This window comes from Carcharhinus amblyrhynchos, chromosome 18 (assembly GCF_965287045.1).
Source record: "Carcharhinus amblyrhynchos chromosome 18, sCarAmb.v2.hapA, whole genome shotgun sequence".
Lineage (NCBI taxonomy): Eukaryota > Metazoa > Chordata > Chondrichthyes > Carcharhiniformes > Carcharhinidae > Carcharhinus > Carcharhinus amblyrhynchos.
Window position 1 is genome coordinate 18,325,861 of NC_137341.1, and position 15,535 is coordinate 18,341,395.

General features: G+C 40.9%; 1 protein-coding gene across 3 annotated transcripts in view; it reads right to left on the reverse strand.

Annotated features, from left to right (window-relative positions):
• The window catches only part of ints1 (integrator complex subunit 1), a 105,003-nt gene that overhangs the window by 62,478 nt on the left and 26,990 nt on the right, over nucleotides 1-15,535 (reverse strand). For all 3 annotated transcript variants that reach the window (XM_080206441.1, XM_080206440.1, XM_080206442.1), the window contains exons 13-18: nucleotides 14,742-14,862; nucleotides 13,286-13,363; nucleotides 9,635-9,792; nucleotides 5,835-5,931; nucleotides 4,378-4,469; nucleotides 2,947-3,007 (exon numbers count right to left, since the gene is read on the reverse strand). In XM_080206441.1, the coding sequence (XP_080062567.1) occupies nucleotides 2,947-3,007; nucleotides 4,378-4,469; nucleotides 5,835-5,931; nucleotides 9,635-9,792; nucleotides 13,286-13,363; nucleotides 14,742-14,862 (607 nt within the window). The remainder of the gene's footprint in view (nucleotides 1-2,946; nucleotides 3,008-4,377; nucleotides 4,470-5,834; nucleotides 5,932-9,634; nucleotides 9,793-13,285; nucleotides 13,364-14,741; nucleotides 14,863-15,535) is intronic.

The following is a 15,535-nucleotide window of genomic DNA, read 5'->3' on the forward strand; positions in this document are numbered from 1 at the left end:
AAGTTAGTGGGCCAGGGTCTGGCAGATGGAGTACAATGTTGGTAAATGTAAGGTCATCCATTTTGGTAGGAATAACAGCAAAATGGACTATTATTTAAATGGGTAAAACATGCTGCTGCACAGTAGGATCTGGGTGTCCCTGTGCATGAATCACAAAATGTTGGTTTGCAGATGCAGTCCGTAATTCAGAAGGCAAATGGAATTTTGTCCTTCATTGCTAGAGGGATGGATTTTAAAAATAGCGAGGTTATGTTGCAGCTCTATAAGATGCTGGTGTGACCACATCTGGAGTACTGTGTACAGATTTGGTCTCTTTACTTGAGAAAGGATGTACTCGCACTGGAGGGGGTGCAGAGGCGATTCACTAGATTGATCCCGGAGTTGAGAGGATTAGCTTATCAGGAGAGACTGAGTAGACTGGGACAATGCTCATTGAAATTCAGAAGAATGAGAGGAGATCTGAAAGACACATGTAACTTTAGGAAGGGAACAGATAAGACAGAAGCAGGGAGGTTGTTTCCACTGGCAAGTGAAACTAGAACTAGAGGGCCTGGCTTCAAAAGAAGGGGGAGCAGATTTAGAACTGAGTTGAGGAGGAATGTCTTCATCCAAAGGGTTGTGAATCTGTAGAATTCTCTGCCCAGTGAAGCAGTTGAGGCTATCTCATTGAATGCTTTTGAGGCAAGGACAGATAAATATTCAAACAATAAAGGAATTAAGGATTGTGGTGAGCGGGCGATAAGTGGGGCTGAGTCCATAAAAAGATCAGCCATGATCTTATTGAATGGTGGAGCAGGCTCGAGGGCTGCTCCTAGTTCTTATGCTCTCATGAGAGTTCTGGAGTTCTAGCAGGTTGTCAGAGAGAGTGGTAGGTTACCTCAGTACAATGGTAGAATACAGCAGCAGCTGCTCATAAATTACAGAGTGATGGAACTACATAAAACATTGGTTCAGCCACAACCAGAGTATAGTGTGCCATCTTGGGATCCACATTATTGGAGGGATGTGTTAGCACTGGAAAGGGTGCAGAGGAGATTTACCAGGATGTTGCCTAGGCTGGAACGTTTTAGTAATGAAGAGAGATTGGATAGACTGGGGTTGTATTCCTTGGAGCAGAGGAGGGACATAATTGTGATGTATAAGATTATGAGAAGCATAAATCAAGTAGATAGGAAGAAACCATTCCCCTTGGTGGAGGAATCAATGACTAGTGGGCATAGATTTAAAGCAAGGAGCAGGAGGGGACATGAGGAAACACCTTTGCACCCGAAGGCTGGTAGGAGTCTGGAATGTCCTGCCTGAAAGGGTGGTAGAAGCAAAGATCTTCATAATATTTAAGAAGTGTTTAGATGGGCATTTGCAATGCCAAGACCTACAAGGCTGTGGGCCCAGTGCTGGAAAATGGGATTAAAATAGCTTGGTGGTTTGTCTTTGACTGACACAGACACGATAGGCTGAAGGGCTTTTTTCTGTGCTGTGTACCTCTATGACGCTATGGGTTACACAACACAAAAACGTGCTTTTGGGCCTGTGCTGGTGCTCATGCTGCACATGATCTTTCCACTCTCACAAAGAGCTGAGAAATAAACAGAAAAACATAGCAAGCCAGTCAGCATCTGTAAGAGGAAAGGCAGGTTATGAAACGTCAGATGTATACGCTTCCTCACAACCAAAGGGGTTGTGATAAAGAATAAGCAGCTAAAACATTATAACCGCTGTTTTCTTTATAGCTACTGATTGATCTACTGTATATTTCCAGTTTCTCCTTTTTAATTCATTCTTAAGGCTTCCCACCTTTTTGTCACGTGAGTTCTACCATACTGGTTTGTGCACTTCTTGATCTCTGCAGAATTGAGGAGGGTGGAAGGTACAGAGAAAGGAAATCAGGCACACCGTGCAGCAGGTAATTACACCAGGCAAATCAAATTCTGGTTCCCTAACAAAAGTCATCTGCATTTCTGTTCACTCCGCATCTACCAGAAATGAGAGAAACAAGCCAACAGTGGGATCAAACACACTGATACTCCTGCAACTGCTACTCCTATAATTTTTCATGATACCTATCAAGTGAAAAGGAAACTGACTTGTTCCTGCCAACTTTACTGAGGCTGGGATTACACTGTACTAACACTCAGAGATCTATAGCTGCAGTTTACATCCTCTGGACACCAAGTTACAGATTTATGCCAATGTACTTATACAACTGCACATAGCTCTGTTCCCTGGAGGTGAATTTTGAAAGCATCAGCATAATTTTCTACATTACAAAAAGAGGCTTTACAGTAGTAAAGGAAAGCACTCCAGGGGTACATAGACACTTGAAACATTTTTCAAAATATGCTTGACATGGCACTGGAGCTATCCCACATGTGGTGTCAAGCTTAAGAGGCACTGCCTTCTCAATTCATATTGAATGTCAAGGATTTGCCTGGCAGCAACAGTAACAAGAATATAAAGAGGCCAGAAAGGTCGAAATCTGCCTAGCAACAGTAACGGCCAGCATTTCCAAGGGCAGGCAAGCCTCTAAAAGTGATCAGGGCATTCTAAAAGCATGACAGCGTCTGAAGATGATTAGGTGTGAATTGCTGTAGTAGTTGAAACAGATTATTTAGATGATTGTTTAATTCCACAGCAGAAGCAGTTAACCTAAATGACTGGGTGATTCAGGGCTATAGAAGTTCTAAGCTCCACAAAAGGAAAACAATTTGAGATAGGTAGACAGGCAATTCTTGAGTTTGGAATAATAAAAGGGGAAACAGCATAATTGTTACCCCCCTCAGAAGTAGACAGGCCAGTCCACTTCTCATAGCCAGAAGCCAGTCCACACCTCACAGCCAGGGCCCATTTAACAGCCACAGGGTCCTGAAACATCTTTTTCTTGTCAGAGATGCTATAGTGTTGCTATAGTCTTAGAGTCAAGGCATGACAGGAACCTTTATCACTCACTTTGTCATCACCATTTCCATCAGCATCTTCAGGGTTGGGTACCCTTCCCATGCAGCCAAACCTACAGATATAAAAAAATGTTTCATTACCATTCACTAAACAATCAAATAAGTCAACTCAGATATAAATACTTAGAATGTTACAAGAGTAACATTTCAAGAGTTTAAAGAATTTTACAGTACATAAAGAGGCCCTCCAGCTCATCATGTCTGCACCAGCCATCAAGCATCTACCTATTCTAACCCCATTTTCCAGTACCTGGTCTGTAGCCATGCATGCCATAGTGTTTCAAGTGCTCAAATAAATGCTTCTTAAATATTGTGAGGGTTCCCGCCTCTACCATCCTTTCAGGCACAGAGTTCCAAATTCCCACCACCCTCTGGGTGAAAAAGCTTTTCCTCAAACCTCCTTACCTTAAATCTATGTTCCCTGGTTATTGACCCCTCTTCTAAGGGGAAGAAACACTCCAGACCTGGTGAAACTGGTGAAACTTCTCTGCACCCTCTCTAATGGAATCATATGATTCCTACAAGTCAAAAGCATACATAACTGAAGTGGTTGACTTAGTCTCCTTTGTAGATGGGATAATTGGGTGAAGTTGCCATTTGCTGACGCTGCAACTCAGTGACAAGGGTACAGGCCTGCATTACTGAAGCTGGTTTTCCACCCAGTCAGGATTAATGGATAGAGAGGAAGACAGTTAATTTTTCTTCAAATTACTTCTTGAAAAAGGAGATTAAAACCTCTTGTTCTATCTTTCTCTATGCCATTGATATATCATCACTGAGTGACATATCAATCCTCCCTTCATAAGCATTGCTTTATCCATACAAAATACTGTGGAACAATTGCAGCTAATCCACAATTATATTCTCTCACTTCCCTCTTATATTGAAAACCATCACCATCACTTGCACTTAGATCCAGTTGCACAGCCTCATCCATGTAACTGTTCCTTTGTATACAGGGAGGTAGTGAAAAGCAGCAGCTGCTTGACAAATGTGGCGAATGTTACAACTAAACCAGATTCTATCCTCACTAAGTTTGCTTGTCCTTCCTGGCAGGGGTCATCAGCATCCAAACTGGTGCCTTGGCTAGTTTTACTCTTCCCAAGTTCCAAAACCAATCTGAAAGCTACACGGTCTGAAGTTCCCAGACCAGGAGTCGAACCTGGAACCCTCTGGACTATGTTGTTTAATATGATACCACAAGGTGTGCTTACTTGCACCAAACACTTCCTTATGAAAAAAATTACCAATTTGCAAAACTGAACACAGAGAACTCTAAATAACCTACCCAGCAGGTAGATTATTAAAAGCCTTTCCACTTTCAGTTACATCGACAGATGTAACATAGAGCAGACTGCATGACTTAACTAAAGAGCTGCCTGTTTTTTGGAAAGTGGCAACTGCAATTCACAATCAAACTCACCAATATTTTGCGGGTTAAAGGCATTCACAACCAATAGGAGCAGCCAAGCCTTCCAGTACAACGAAGAAATAGCTAGAGCAGGGGGCTGATACCTGGGAGGATGAAAAACAAAAACCCATTCACAGATGGCAGTAACGTGGCAAGACTGATATGTTTTTGCTGCATATTACAGGGGAACATTTCATACAAATAACAAAGACAGTTATAATTCTTGGGGAGGGTGTTCAAAGATTATGACACACCAAAATATCTGGGTAAGCTATAAACATCATGTCAATTTAGATATGGCTACCTTTGAGAATCACATTCCATAGATTATATATTATGAATTATACATATGATACCTAACATATCGACATAAATAGCATATATGTCAATATTAAGTACATTTCATGCATTATTGACTATGTACTGTATCTAATATACATATTATGTAATGTATATTACATGCTCATATCATACATTATGCATTATACATTTATGCATTATCTATTCATTAATATATGTATATTGTGCATATGCATAATGTACATAAGCCCTCCAGAGGCAAGCGGAAAAACACCACAGGAAACTGCCAATTGTCTATCTCTCTCTATATATAGATATACCCAATCTCCTGGATGGAGATCAAACAGCAAAAAAATCATAGGCATAAAGCATGTCCAACCACCATGAATATAGTGGGCGATTGCATCAACATACTGCAAAACAACGGCCATCTGAACACCAAATTGCTCACAGCAGTCAAATTTGCAAGCACTCCTGTTGCTCTTTCTATCATCACTGTCTCAAATTTATCTCCTTTATCTGACACTGACTTATACAGGGAAGTGCCTGGGGCACAAGCCCCTGACACAAATAGTCATTCTACATACAAGTCCAGTCAATGTGCATTTACAGGCTGTTGAAGTGTGCAGAGCATCACAGCAGAACCTGATTCTGTCCCAAGGTGAATGCATGCACTTTTCAGTGTCAGTCATTTGAGCAGCAGGCTAATTCTTCTCCATAAGTTGTACAAGCGAGGGAAAATGGGATAGTTTTTTTTTGTTAGGAACACAGCAGCTTGTTATGATTGAAAATACATTTCATGAAAAAATGGTGAAGCAGACTTAATAATGAATAGGATTTCATTATTTCTTTAAAAAAAATCAAAACAAAATTGCAAGACTCTGGGAAAGAACCAGAGATTGGGACACATTGGATAGATCTTTCAAAGAGCCTGCAGAGACAGAATGGGCTGAATGGTGTCCTCCTTTGCTGTATGATTCTACAAACTATGATTATACGAAGCTGAAATTGCGAAAGTACAGTTCAGTTACATCAGCAATATCCAATTTGTTTTGCTGTAAAGATAATATAGTTAGTGTTTATTTCCTCATGACAGCTTTTAACATCTGCATTTTGAAAAACAATTAAATAAGCTTTGCTCAGGTTGGGGTGATTAGGCTTGGACAAACCCTGGTGGCAGCTGAATATTTTCAGGGTGATGGTAGGTGCACAAGTTCAAAACTGCATCAATTAGCTGAATCCTCTCCACATGAAGAACTTCCAGGTCTGAAACAGAAATTACGAAGTAATTGAACACGTTTTTTTAAAAAATTACACAGTTCACAAATAACACAAAAACAAGCATGTGCGTTTTGGGGAAAACTTTGGCAGAAAGAACCATTCACTGGAACTCTGAGGAAGCTTTGACCTGAAACATTCCTTCTCGGTGCTGGATGTTGAACGATTTGCTATGCATATCTAGCATTTTCATTCTAAAAAAAACCTTTCACAAGCATAAAGGGTAGTTTAGACATGTTGAGGATGCTGGTTGTAATGATAGACATTTATAACTGGAGACAGCAATTTTAGCACAGGGGGTTGTGACATTACTCCGTGGGTTACTGTTGTGCACGGATTGATGTTACCACCCCAGCAAACGAATGCTTGGTATATCAGCTCACTGCTATACTAAAATAAGCATGTGAACATCAGGTACTGAGAGGCATCTATAATTGGAGAAAGAAGTATTAGCACAGGAGGCAGCGCGTTCATTGATATGGTTACTACTGTGCACAGATGCACGTGTGAAGCAATCATCTGCCATGGGTGGTAACATCAAGCCAGAATACCTAATTACTTATTTATAAATACACATTTACATGCTTACTTCTGGATACATATTTACTTACTGAGCTTAAATTTTTAAGACAGGTTGGAATAAAAGTGGATTGCATTCCTTGAGTTGAATTGGTTGAAGGGTGAAGGGAGTTGATAGCGTAGATACAGAGAATTTGGTTCCTCTGGCAGTTGAAGATTCTACTAACTCAGCATAAGTAAAATGGATGAGAAACTAATGCATTTTAGCAGATATTTTAACACTGACATGATGATGAAATCAGCATATAGTATTTAGTTATTGACTTGTTCAGGTTAGTTTATGAACATGAATAGGCCAGATGCATTTAAGGAGAGCTGGATAAGCACATCACAGAGAAAAAAAACAGAAGGTTATGTTGAAAAGGTTAGATGAAAAGGGTAGGAGGAGGCTCATATGGAGTATAAACATTAGGTGTAGATGTCAGCATTAGACTGGGGTAAGCACAGTAAGAAGTCTCACAACACCAGGTTAAAGTCCAACAGATTTATTTGGTAGCACAAGCCACAAGCTTTTGGAGCACTGCCCCTTCATCAAGTGAGTGGGAGTTCTGTTCACAACCAGGGCATATAAAGACACAAACTCAATTTACAAATTAATGGTTGGAATGCGAGTCTCTACACGTAATCAAGACTTAGAGGTGCAGACAATGTGAGTGAAGAGAGGGCTGAGCACAGGTTAAAGAGATGTCATAGAGTCATAAAGATTTACAGCACGGAAACAGGTCCTTCAGCCCAACTTGTCCATGCCACCCTTTTTTTTAAAACCTCTAAGCTAATCCCAATTGCCCACATTTGGTCCATATCCCTGTATACCCATCGTACCCATGTAACAATCTAAATGCTTTTCAAAAGAGAAAATTATACCCGCCTCTACCACAACTTCTAGCAGCTTGTTCCAGGCACTCACCACCCTCTGTGTAGATGTGTATTGTCTCCAGCCAGGACAGTTAGTGAGATTTCGCAAGCCCAGACAAATGCTCTCCAAACAAGCATTATGACTCAGTATCATCCCTTTGCCTTTTCCACATAGCCCTGCACATTGCCTGGGCTTGCAAAATCTCACTAACTCTCCTGGGCCCCCTATTGTTCGTCATTTATATAAGTAACATAGATGACTATGCAGGGGGGAAAGCCAGGATCAGTAAGTTTGCTGATGACACAATGATTGGCCGGGTGGTTAACAGTGAGGTTGAGTGTCTTGGGTACAGGAAGATATAGTCAAAATGGTCAAATGGACGAATAAGTGGCAGATGGAATTTAACCCCGAGAAGTGTGAGGTGATGCACTTTGGAAGAAATAACTTGACAGGGAAGTATACTACGAAGGGGCTGACACTGGGAAGTTCTGAAGAACAAAGAGACCTTGGCATTTTTGTTTTTAGATCTCTGAAGACAGAAAGGCAGGTAAATACAGTGATAAAAAGGCATATGGTACACTCACCTCTTTCAATCGGGGTATAGATTACAAAAGCAGAGAGATCACGATAGGGTTGTATAGAACTTCGGTGAGGCCACAGCTGGGGTATTGTATGCAGTTCTGGTCACCACATTATAGAAAAGACATGAACACAATGAAGGGGTGCAGAGGAGATTTACCAGGATGCTGCCTGGGATGGAACATTTATGAAAAGATGTTGGATGGGCTTTAAAAAGTACCTGCATGAATACTTGGCACACCATAACATTCAAGGCTATGTATGGGCCAAGTACTGGCAAGTGGGATTAGGTGGGCAGGTCAGGGCATTTCAGATTCGATGGGCCTCTTCTGCATTGTAGTATTCTGTGATCCTGTGAATTAGATCTGCAGCCTATCTGCCCATTTCACCAATTTGCCTATGTTCTTTTGAAGTTCTACAAGGTCCGCTTCACATTTATAATACTTCCAAGTTTTGTGTTATCCGCAAACTTTGGAATTGTTCCCTGCACACCAAGATCTAGATCATTAGTGTACATCAGGAAAAACAAGAGTCCCAACATCGATGCCTGGGAACACCACTACAAACCCAGCTCCAGCCCAAAAAATATCCATTATTCTGTTTCCTATTCTTCAGCCAATTTCGCATCCACGGTGCTCTTGTCCTTTTTATTCCATGAGCTAGAAGTTTTCTCACAAGTATTGTATTGAATGCCTTCTGAAAGTCCACATACACTACTTCGACACCATTACCCTCATCGATCCTTTCTGTAACCTCCTCAAAAACTCCTGCAAGTTCCATGTTGGTTTTTCCTAATCAACCCATAGTTTTCCATGTGACTATTAATTACACACCAAATAATTGTTTCTAGAAGCTTACCCAACATTGATGTAAAACTGGCTGGCCTATAATTGCTGGAACTATCCTTACAAGTTTTTTGAATAAAGGTGTAACATTAGCAATTCTCCAGTCTTCTGACATCTCCCCTAGGTAAAAAGTCTCACAACACCAGGTTCAAGTCCAACCAGTTTATTTGATCTCTCCTAGGTCCAGAGAAGATTGGAAGTCTATGGCCAACGCTGTTGCAATTTCCATTCTCACTTCCTTCAATAGTGTCTATTGATAATTGCTTTTAGGAATATTCATGTTGTATGCACAACAGCTACAAATAGTCCACTGCTCTGCTCCCACACTGCACATGGATTACTTAATGTTGTAACACATGTGATCTTCACATACTGTTGCAGTTTCAAAACTGATCACACCTTGGCATTTAAAAGGAAACTGATCTTTGGGTCATGGATGTCACTGGCATTTATTATCTATTCCTGGTTGGCCTTCAGAAGTCAGTAGTGGGCCACCTTTCTTCTGAACCTTTCTAAGCCATGTGAAAGTGCTCTCACAGTGCTGTTAGATAGGGAGTTCCAGGATTTTGGTCAAGTCTCCATGAAATATTCTCAAGTCAGAATGATGCGTGACTTGGGGGAGAACTATATTCTCACTGACCTCATGCCCATTTCCTGTTTCCTGTGTCCTTCCAGGTGGGGCAGTGGGTGGACTTTGGGAGGTGTTACAGAGGAAATCAATTCTCAAACTAACTGTGACGTGTTCATGAAGAAAGCTCACCACCACCTTTACTACCTTCCTGACTAGGGGTGGATAATACATGCTGGTCTCGATCACACACAGTCATCTTACCGTCAGCCTGCACTGATGCAGCACGTTTCACCAGATGGTCAGCAAGTTCCATGGCATCAGCTGGTCCCAGCGACAGGTCTCGTGACAGCCCAATGACCAGGATCCGCATCAGAGTGTCCTCCAGGAGTGGGACCTCCGAGCACAACCGCAGGAAGAAACTGAGGGGGAGTGAAATGTATTACATGTTATACAGCACAGTAGCATGCCCAGGTGCTCCAGTTTCCTCCCACAGTCCAAAGATGTGCGGGTTAGGTGGTTTGGCCATGCTAAATTGCCTCTTAGTGTCAGGGGACCAGCAAGGATAAAGATATGGGATTATGGCCTGAGTGGGATTGTGGTTGGTGCAGTCTCGAGGGGCTGAATGGCCTCCTTCTGCACTGTAGGATTCTATGATCCTATGAAATGAGAAAAGTTTTATGCAGCAAGTTTTCGTCATCAGGAATGCACTGCCTGAAAGGGTAGTGCAAACAGCTTCAATCATAACTTTCTAAAGGGAATTAGATAAATATTTGAAAACTAAAAAAATTCATGAAAATGGCGAAACAGCAGGGGTAGTAGGTCAAATTGGATAATTCGGCCCAATCAGTCCATGCCAGTGTTTATGATCCACCCAAGCTTCCTCATCAAATGTTTTGATCGTAACCCACTATTTCCTATCTCCCTCCTCTGCTTGTCTAATTTCCCCTAAAATCCATCTGTATTAATCACCTTAACTACTCCCTCATGAGTGACGCATTCTCTATGGATACTCAATTGAATTTCCTGGGGAAATCCTCTAGTTATGCTCTTCCCCACAAGAAGAAACATTCTTTCTGTACCTGTTCTATCAAAACCTTTCATAATTTTAAAGACTTTTATTAGGTCACCCCTCAGCCTTCTTTTTACCAAGAGACTTTTCCACATAGCATGCATTTCTGATATCATCCTTGTATATCATCTCTGCACCCTCCCCATTGGTTATACAATATTTTTCTTGTTTGGGGACCAGAACAGTACACAATACTCTAAGGGCAATCAAACCAAGGTTTAACGCAGGTTTAGCATAACCTCCCTACATTTCAATCTGATTCCTCTAGAAATAAAGCTTATGCTGGATTTGCTTTTTTTTATGGTCTTGCTAACCATTGGTGAACTTTTAATAAATAATGTATATGTACAATCAAGATCTCTTTCTATGGCTTTCCCACAGAAATCATAGCTCAGAAGGAGGTTATTTTGTCTATTATCCAATTTGACCCACTACCCCTGCTGTTTCCCCCTTTTCATGATTTTTTTTAGTTTTCAAATATTTATCTAATTCCCTTTAGAAAGTTATGATTGAAGCTGTTTGCACTACCCTTTCAGGCAGTGCATTCCAGATGACGAAAACTTGCTGCATAAAACTATTTCTCATTCATAGGAGCGTAGAATCCCACAGTGCAGAAGGAGGCTATTCAGCCCATCGAGACTGCACCAATCACAATCCCACCCAGGCCATATCCCCATACATTTAGCCTTGCTGGTCCACTGACACTAAGAGGCAATTTAGCATGGCCAAACCATCTAACCCACACATCTTTGGACAGTGGGAAGAAACCAGAGCACCTGGAGGAAACTTACGCAGACACAGGGAAAACGTGCAGACTCCGCACAGACAGTGACCCAAGCTGGGAATCGAACTGAGGTCCCAGGCACCGTGAGTCAGCAGTGCTAATGACTGTACCGCACATTTTCTCTTAAAACTTTTGCCGATGTGTCCTTTGCTTATAGATCCTACCAGTTTCTCCACATGACTAGAGAAGGTTAAATGGAGGTGTGCTATATTCTGAGGGGTTTAACAAAGTAAATGTGGAGAACCTGAAGAAGTTGGACTTGTTATCCTTTGGAGCAAAGTCCTAAGAACTCAGGAAATTAAAGCCAAATTTAATGTTCCAATTCAATTTCTTTTAGCCAGTTGCATTTAAACTATTGGATTTATGCAAATGAAAAGGATACAATGCGTCAGTTTCATTTTCTTGTCTGTGAGCACAGATAATAAACTTCAAAAAGCTATCTGGCCCTGTGAGAGGGAAACCATCAATAAAGTGCTCAATCCTATTCTGGGCATTGGCTGCCTCACAGCGCTGAAACACCAGTTGTAGAATTCAGAGATTTGTTAATGCAGCAGAAACAGAAACAAAATCCTTGCCTATGTATTTAAATGGTAACTCAAGTCACTATTAGACGTTGGATATAATTCAGCAACACATTGGCAGGGAACCTTGCCACACCCTGAGACAGCTCATAAGTGCCACTGTCACTGAAGGTGGGCAATGTAACAACATATCACAAAAAATAATGGAAGGATTTCAACAAAATGTGGTACACAGATCAGGTATAGCCCAAGGAAGAATTGCTTAGTATTTATCAAAGATGTGATTCCAGATCCTGGAGTTTCTAAACAACTCACTAACACTAAGATAGGGTAAACTGATTCTTTCTCGAAGAATGCTGGGGGTTGCTTTATTTAGAATATTGTCAATTATTTTAAAATGTCTCAGCTGCTATGGTGGAATTTTTCACAGCTGTCAAAATATGAGCAGAGATTTTGGAGCAGGTTGTGTGATGATACTGTACCTTCAAGAAATTTATGTCAGTCATGTTTCTTCTGCAGGATCTGTTTTGGCAGTTTGTTTTGTTATTGGTGCCATTGTGGCTGCATCCGATAGCTTGTTGTTACTGCAGCAGCAAAATCGATCTTAATTGCTACAATGTTTGTTTTAATCCAGGTTTGTTAGTGTTTTTCCCTGGGATTTTGCAGAGTGGGACTTGATTAGGTTGCTTGACATGTAAAGTCATGTGATTGGGTGGATCTAGGCTTACACAGAAAAATCAAGTCACTTGCTGCTTGGAAGCTACAGAGAGAAGTAGCCCTTTTTTGCTTTGAAGTCTGGAGACTGAGATTTGCCAGAGACTAGGGGTGCGAGCTTACTAGCCGTTCACACCACGCTCCTGCGCACTCAGCCAAATCTCCATTCACTGCAGTGGGATGGGAAAATCCCACCAGTGTGAACAGCCATAACATTTTGGCCTCAGTTTATTTCTCTTAAGTTCTATTGTTTGAGGATATATTCTTCTCTGGAAATTGCTGTGTGGGAGTCAGAAGACAGGAGTCTCTCTGTATCTGCCGAGAGGGATTAAAAGGCTGCAAATGTAGCACCCATGCGAACATATCTGTTTTGTGCTAATTCTGAAGAGGGATTTATGTCCATGAGCTTACTGCCGAAATTGAACCTATAGAGATGAATAGCTCTTTTGTCATGTTTAAGGAATTAGTAATGTTGTGCTAATTATTTTTGTTATTTTGTAAGAACTGTATTCTTAAATAAAGTTAATTTTAATAAAAGCTTCCAAATGGGTCATTTGAATCATACTTGCAGCAGAACACATACACTCACCCTAATGCCAAAAGAAGGACTAACTTCACAATGTGCCTTGAAGTTTCTTACCTGGTCCCTAACATTATTGAATATGGATAGGCCTGAAGCCTCTAGTTGAAATAGAAGCTCTTAATGAAAACATTTTTTTCAGCTGTGTATGGGTTTCAACCGGACAGGGAAAAGCCTCATTGTCATCATCTTGAGTTAACATACTCTAAGTGCTCTCTTCACTTGTTGAAAATAACGTGCTTACTTTCTGTCACTCTCCGGAGGCCAGTTATCCCATTTGTAGTATGTCTCTGGCTGTTCAGTGAAGAGCACCTTGTGCAAACTGCAAGAAGGATGGTTACATTGAAACTTCACTTAAGAACAGGCACAGAATAGCATACAGACTGATCTACCACTCATATTCACTTTAAACTTCCGAGAGAAAGAACTTACGTTTTGAAAGTGTTTTTTCACAACCACAGAATATCCCAAAGCACCTTACAGCAAATTAGATACTTTTGGAGTACCTCATTGGAAACTCAGTCCCTACTGGAAACTCAACAATCAATTTATGCACAGCAAGGCCCCTCAAACAATGAGATAAATAGATTATCTGTGTTTTAGTGATGTTAGCTGAGCAATCATTATTGGCCAGGACACTTCCAATGGAGGTGGAACTTCCCTGCTCTTCAGACTGCTGCCATGAGAGTTTTACATCCACCTTAGAGAGTTGACAGGGTCTTGGATGCTTCATCCAAAAAACATCACCTTTGGCAGTGCAGAACTCCCTCAGTAGTAATATTGAGAGTCAGTCTAGATTTTGTACTCATCTCTAAAATGACACTTGAATCAAAACCTTCTGATTCAAAACAGGAGTGAAACAACTGAGTTATAGCTATCACTGGATCAGAGAAGAGAAAAATTGTCAACTAGCATATTGCTAATCAGGTCAACACATCCCCTTGGGCCTGGGAAATGCCTCATCTCCTGAGAGGGTACTTTGACATAAGCACTCCATCATGAGGATGTAGAAGAGGAAGGTCCTCTGCTCCCTCCACAATAAGCTACTTAGCACAAACAGAAAATGCTGCAAGTTCCCATTAAGTCTGTCTGCATTTATAAAGAGAAATTAGAAAGCGACTGATCTATTCCAACTGGGCGTTATGTTTTGTTTTGAGCTTCTCTCCTTCTCACCTAATTTTATCAGCCTCTAATTCTCGTGTATTTATCCAGTTTCTCCATAAATGCAGCTCAGGGTCACAAAAATGGAAATCTATATATATGCAAGGTTGTCAAAATGCTCCTACATCTCAAAGAACCATGATTGTAGAATGTTTGGAATAAGCCCACTTCATTATTCTAATTAGATTCAAAAGTAATGTACAAATTACTAGAAATATTACTAGGCCCACTGTCCTTTCAAAGCAATGAATTGTAATACTCCTTGCAGAAAAGATGCTGATGGTGAAGACGTTTCTAATGTAAGAATCAAAACTTAGCTAAAACTAAAACTTTCCACACCCACTACAACATTTATCTGTTTTGTTGCATAAAAACTTTCCAATTTAACCAGGAAAGAATTACATTGTCTAGGTGAAATGTTGACATCATAGGCAAGTGTGATGACTGTACTGTTCCAGTGAAAAAATATGACTGAGACAGGAGGGTTTCCCTGGTACTACATACAACACTGAAGTCAGCCTCCAAATCTGGGCACATACCAATGGATGTAATCCTTAGGATTCAGTTTGCAGATGGTGGGAACCACAGTGTGAAGCCACCACACAGCATCTCGCTGGATAGTTGCAATCTGAGTCTGAAATGCACGGAGTCCTTCCAGGTCTTCAATCCAGGAGAGAGAGAAAGACAAAAGACATGCATCTTTCATACATCCATTGACTAGGTTTCTCAAAGCCATTAAGAATATGAGAAATAAGAGCAGGAATGTGCTTACTGTCCCCTCAAGCCTGCTCTGCCATTCCATAAGGCTGACCTTTAATCAACTCCATGTCCCCAGATTAAAATTCACACAAATACCAAAGCTGCTTGTTTGTACTTGTATCTGCCAATGATGGTAAACAATCAAAGTAAACCGTCCAACCATTTGATTGTAGTGCCCTACAAACATAACCAATATCAATTGACTCAAGCATGGATGAATGCTGAGATTTTCCTGGCCTAAATTCCATCTGGGGCCTACACAGAACAGAGAACAGAAACAGGCCCATTCAGTGCCCTCATGGTGATAAGTTAAGCAGATCAAATTTATAACCTCATCAACGTGAGTACATTTTGGCACATAAACTATAAAACAAGCAAAGATATCAAGAACACAAGCAGCTGAAGGTTGCAAGCAGATAACAGGTCATATGCCGCAATGAGTTTAATAGGCAGGGTGTAATACAATGATGTTCATTATTGCTCCCTGTTCTGCACAGGCTTCTGGCAGCAACACAATTCTCATTTATTGTATTAATATAGAGTTAACATTGAATCCCCCATTGGAATATAAAAT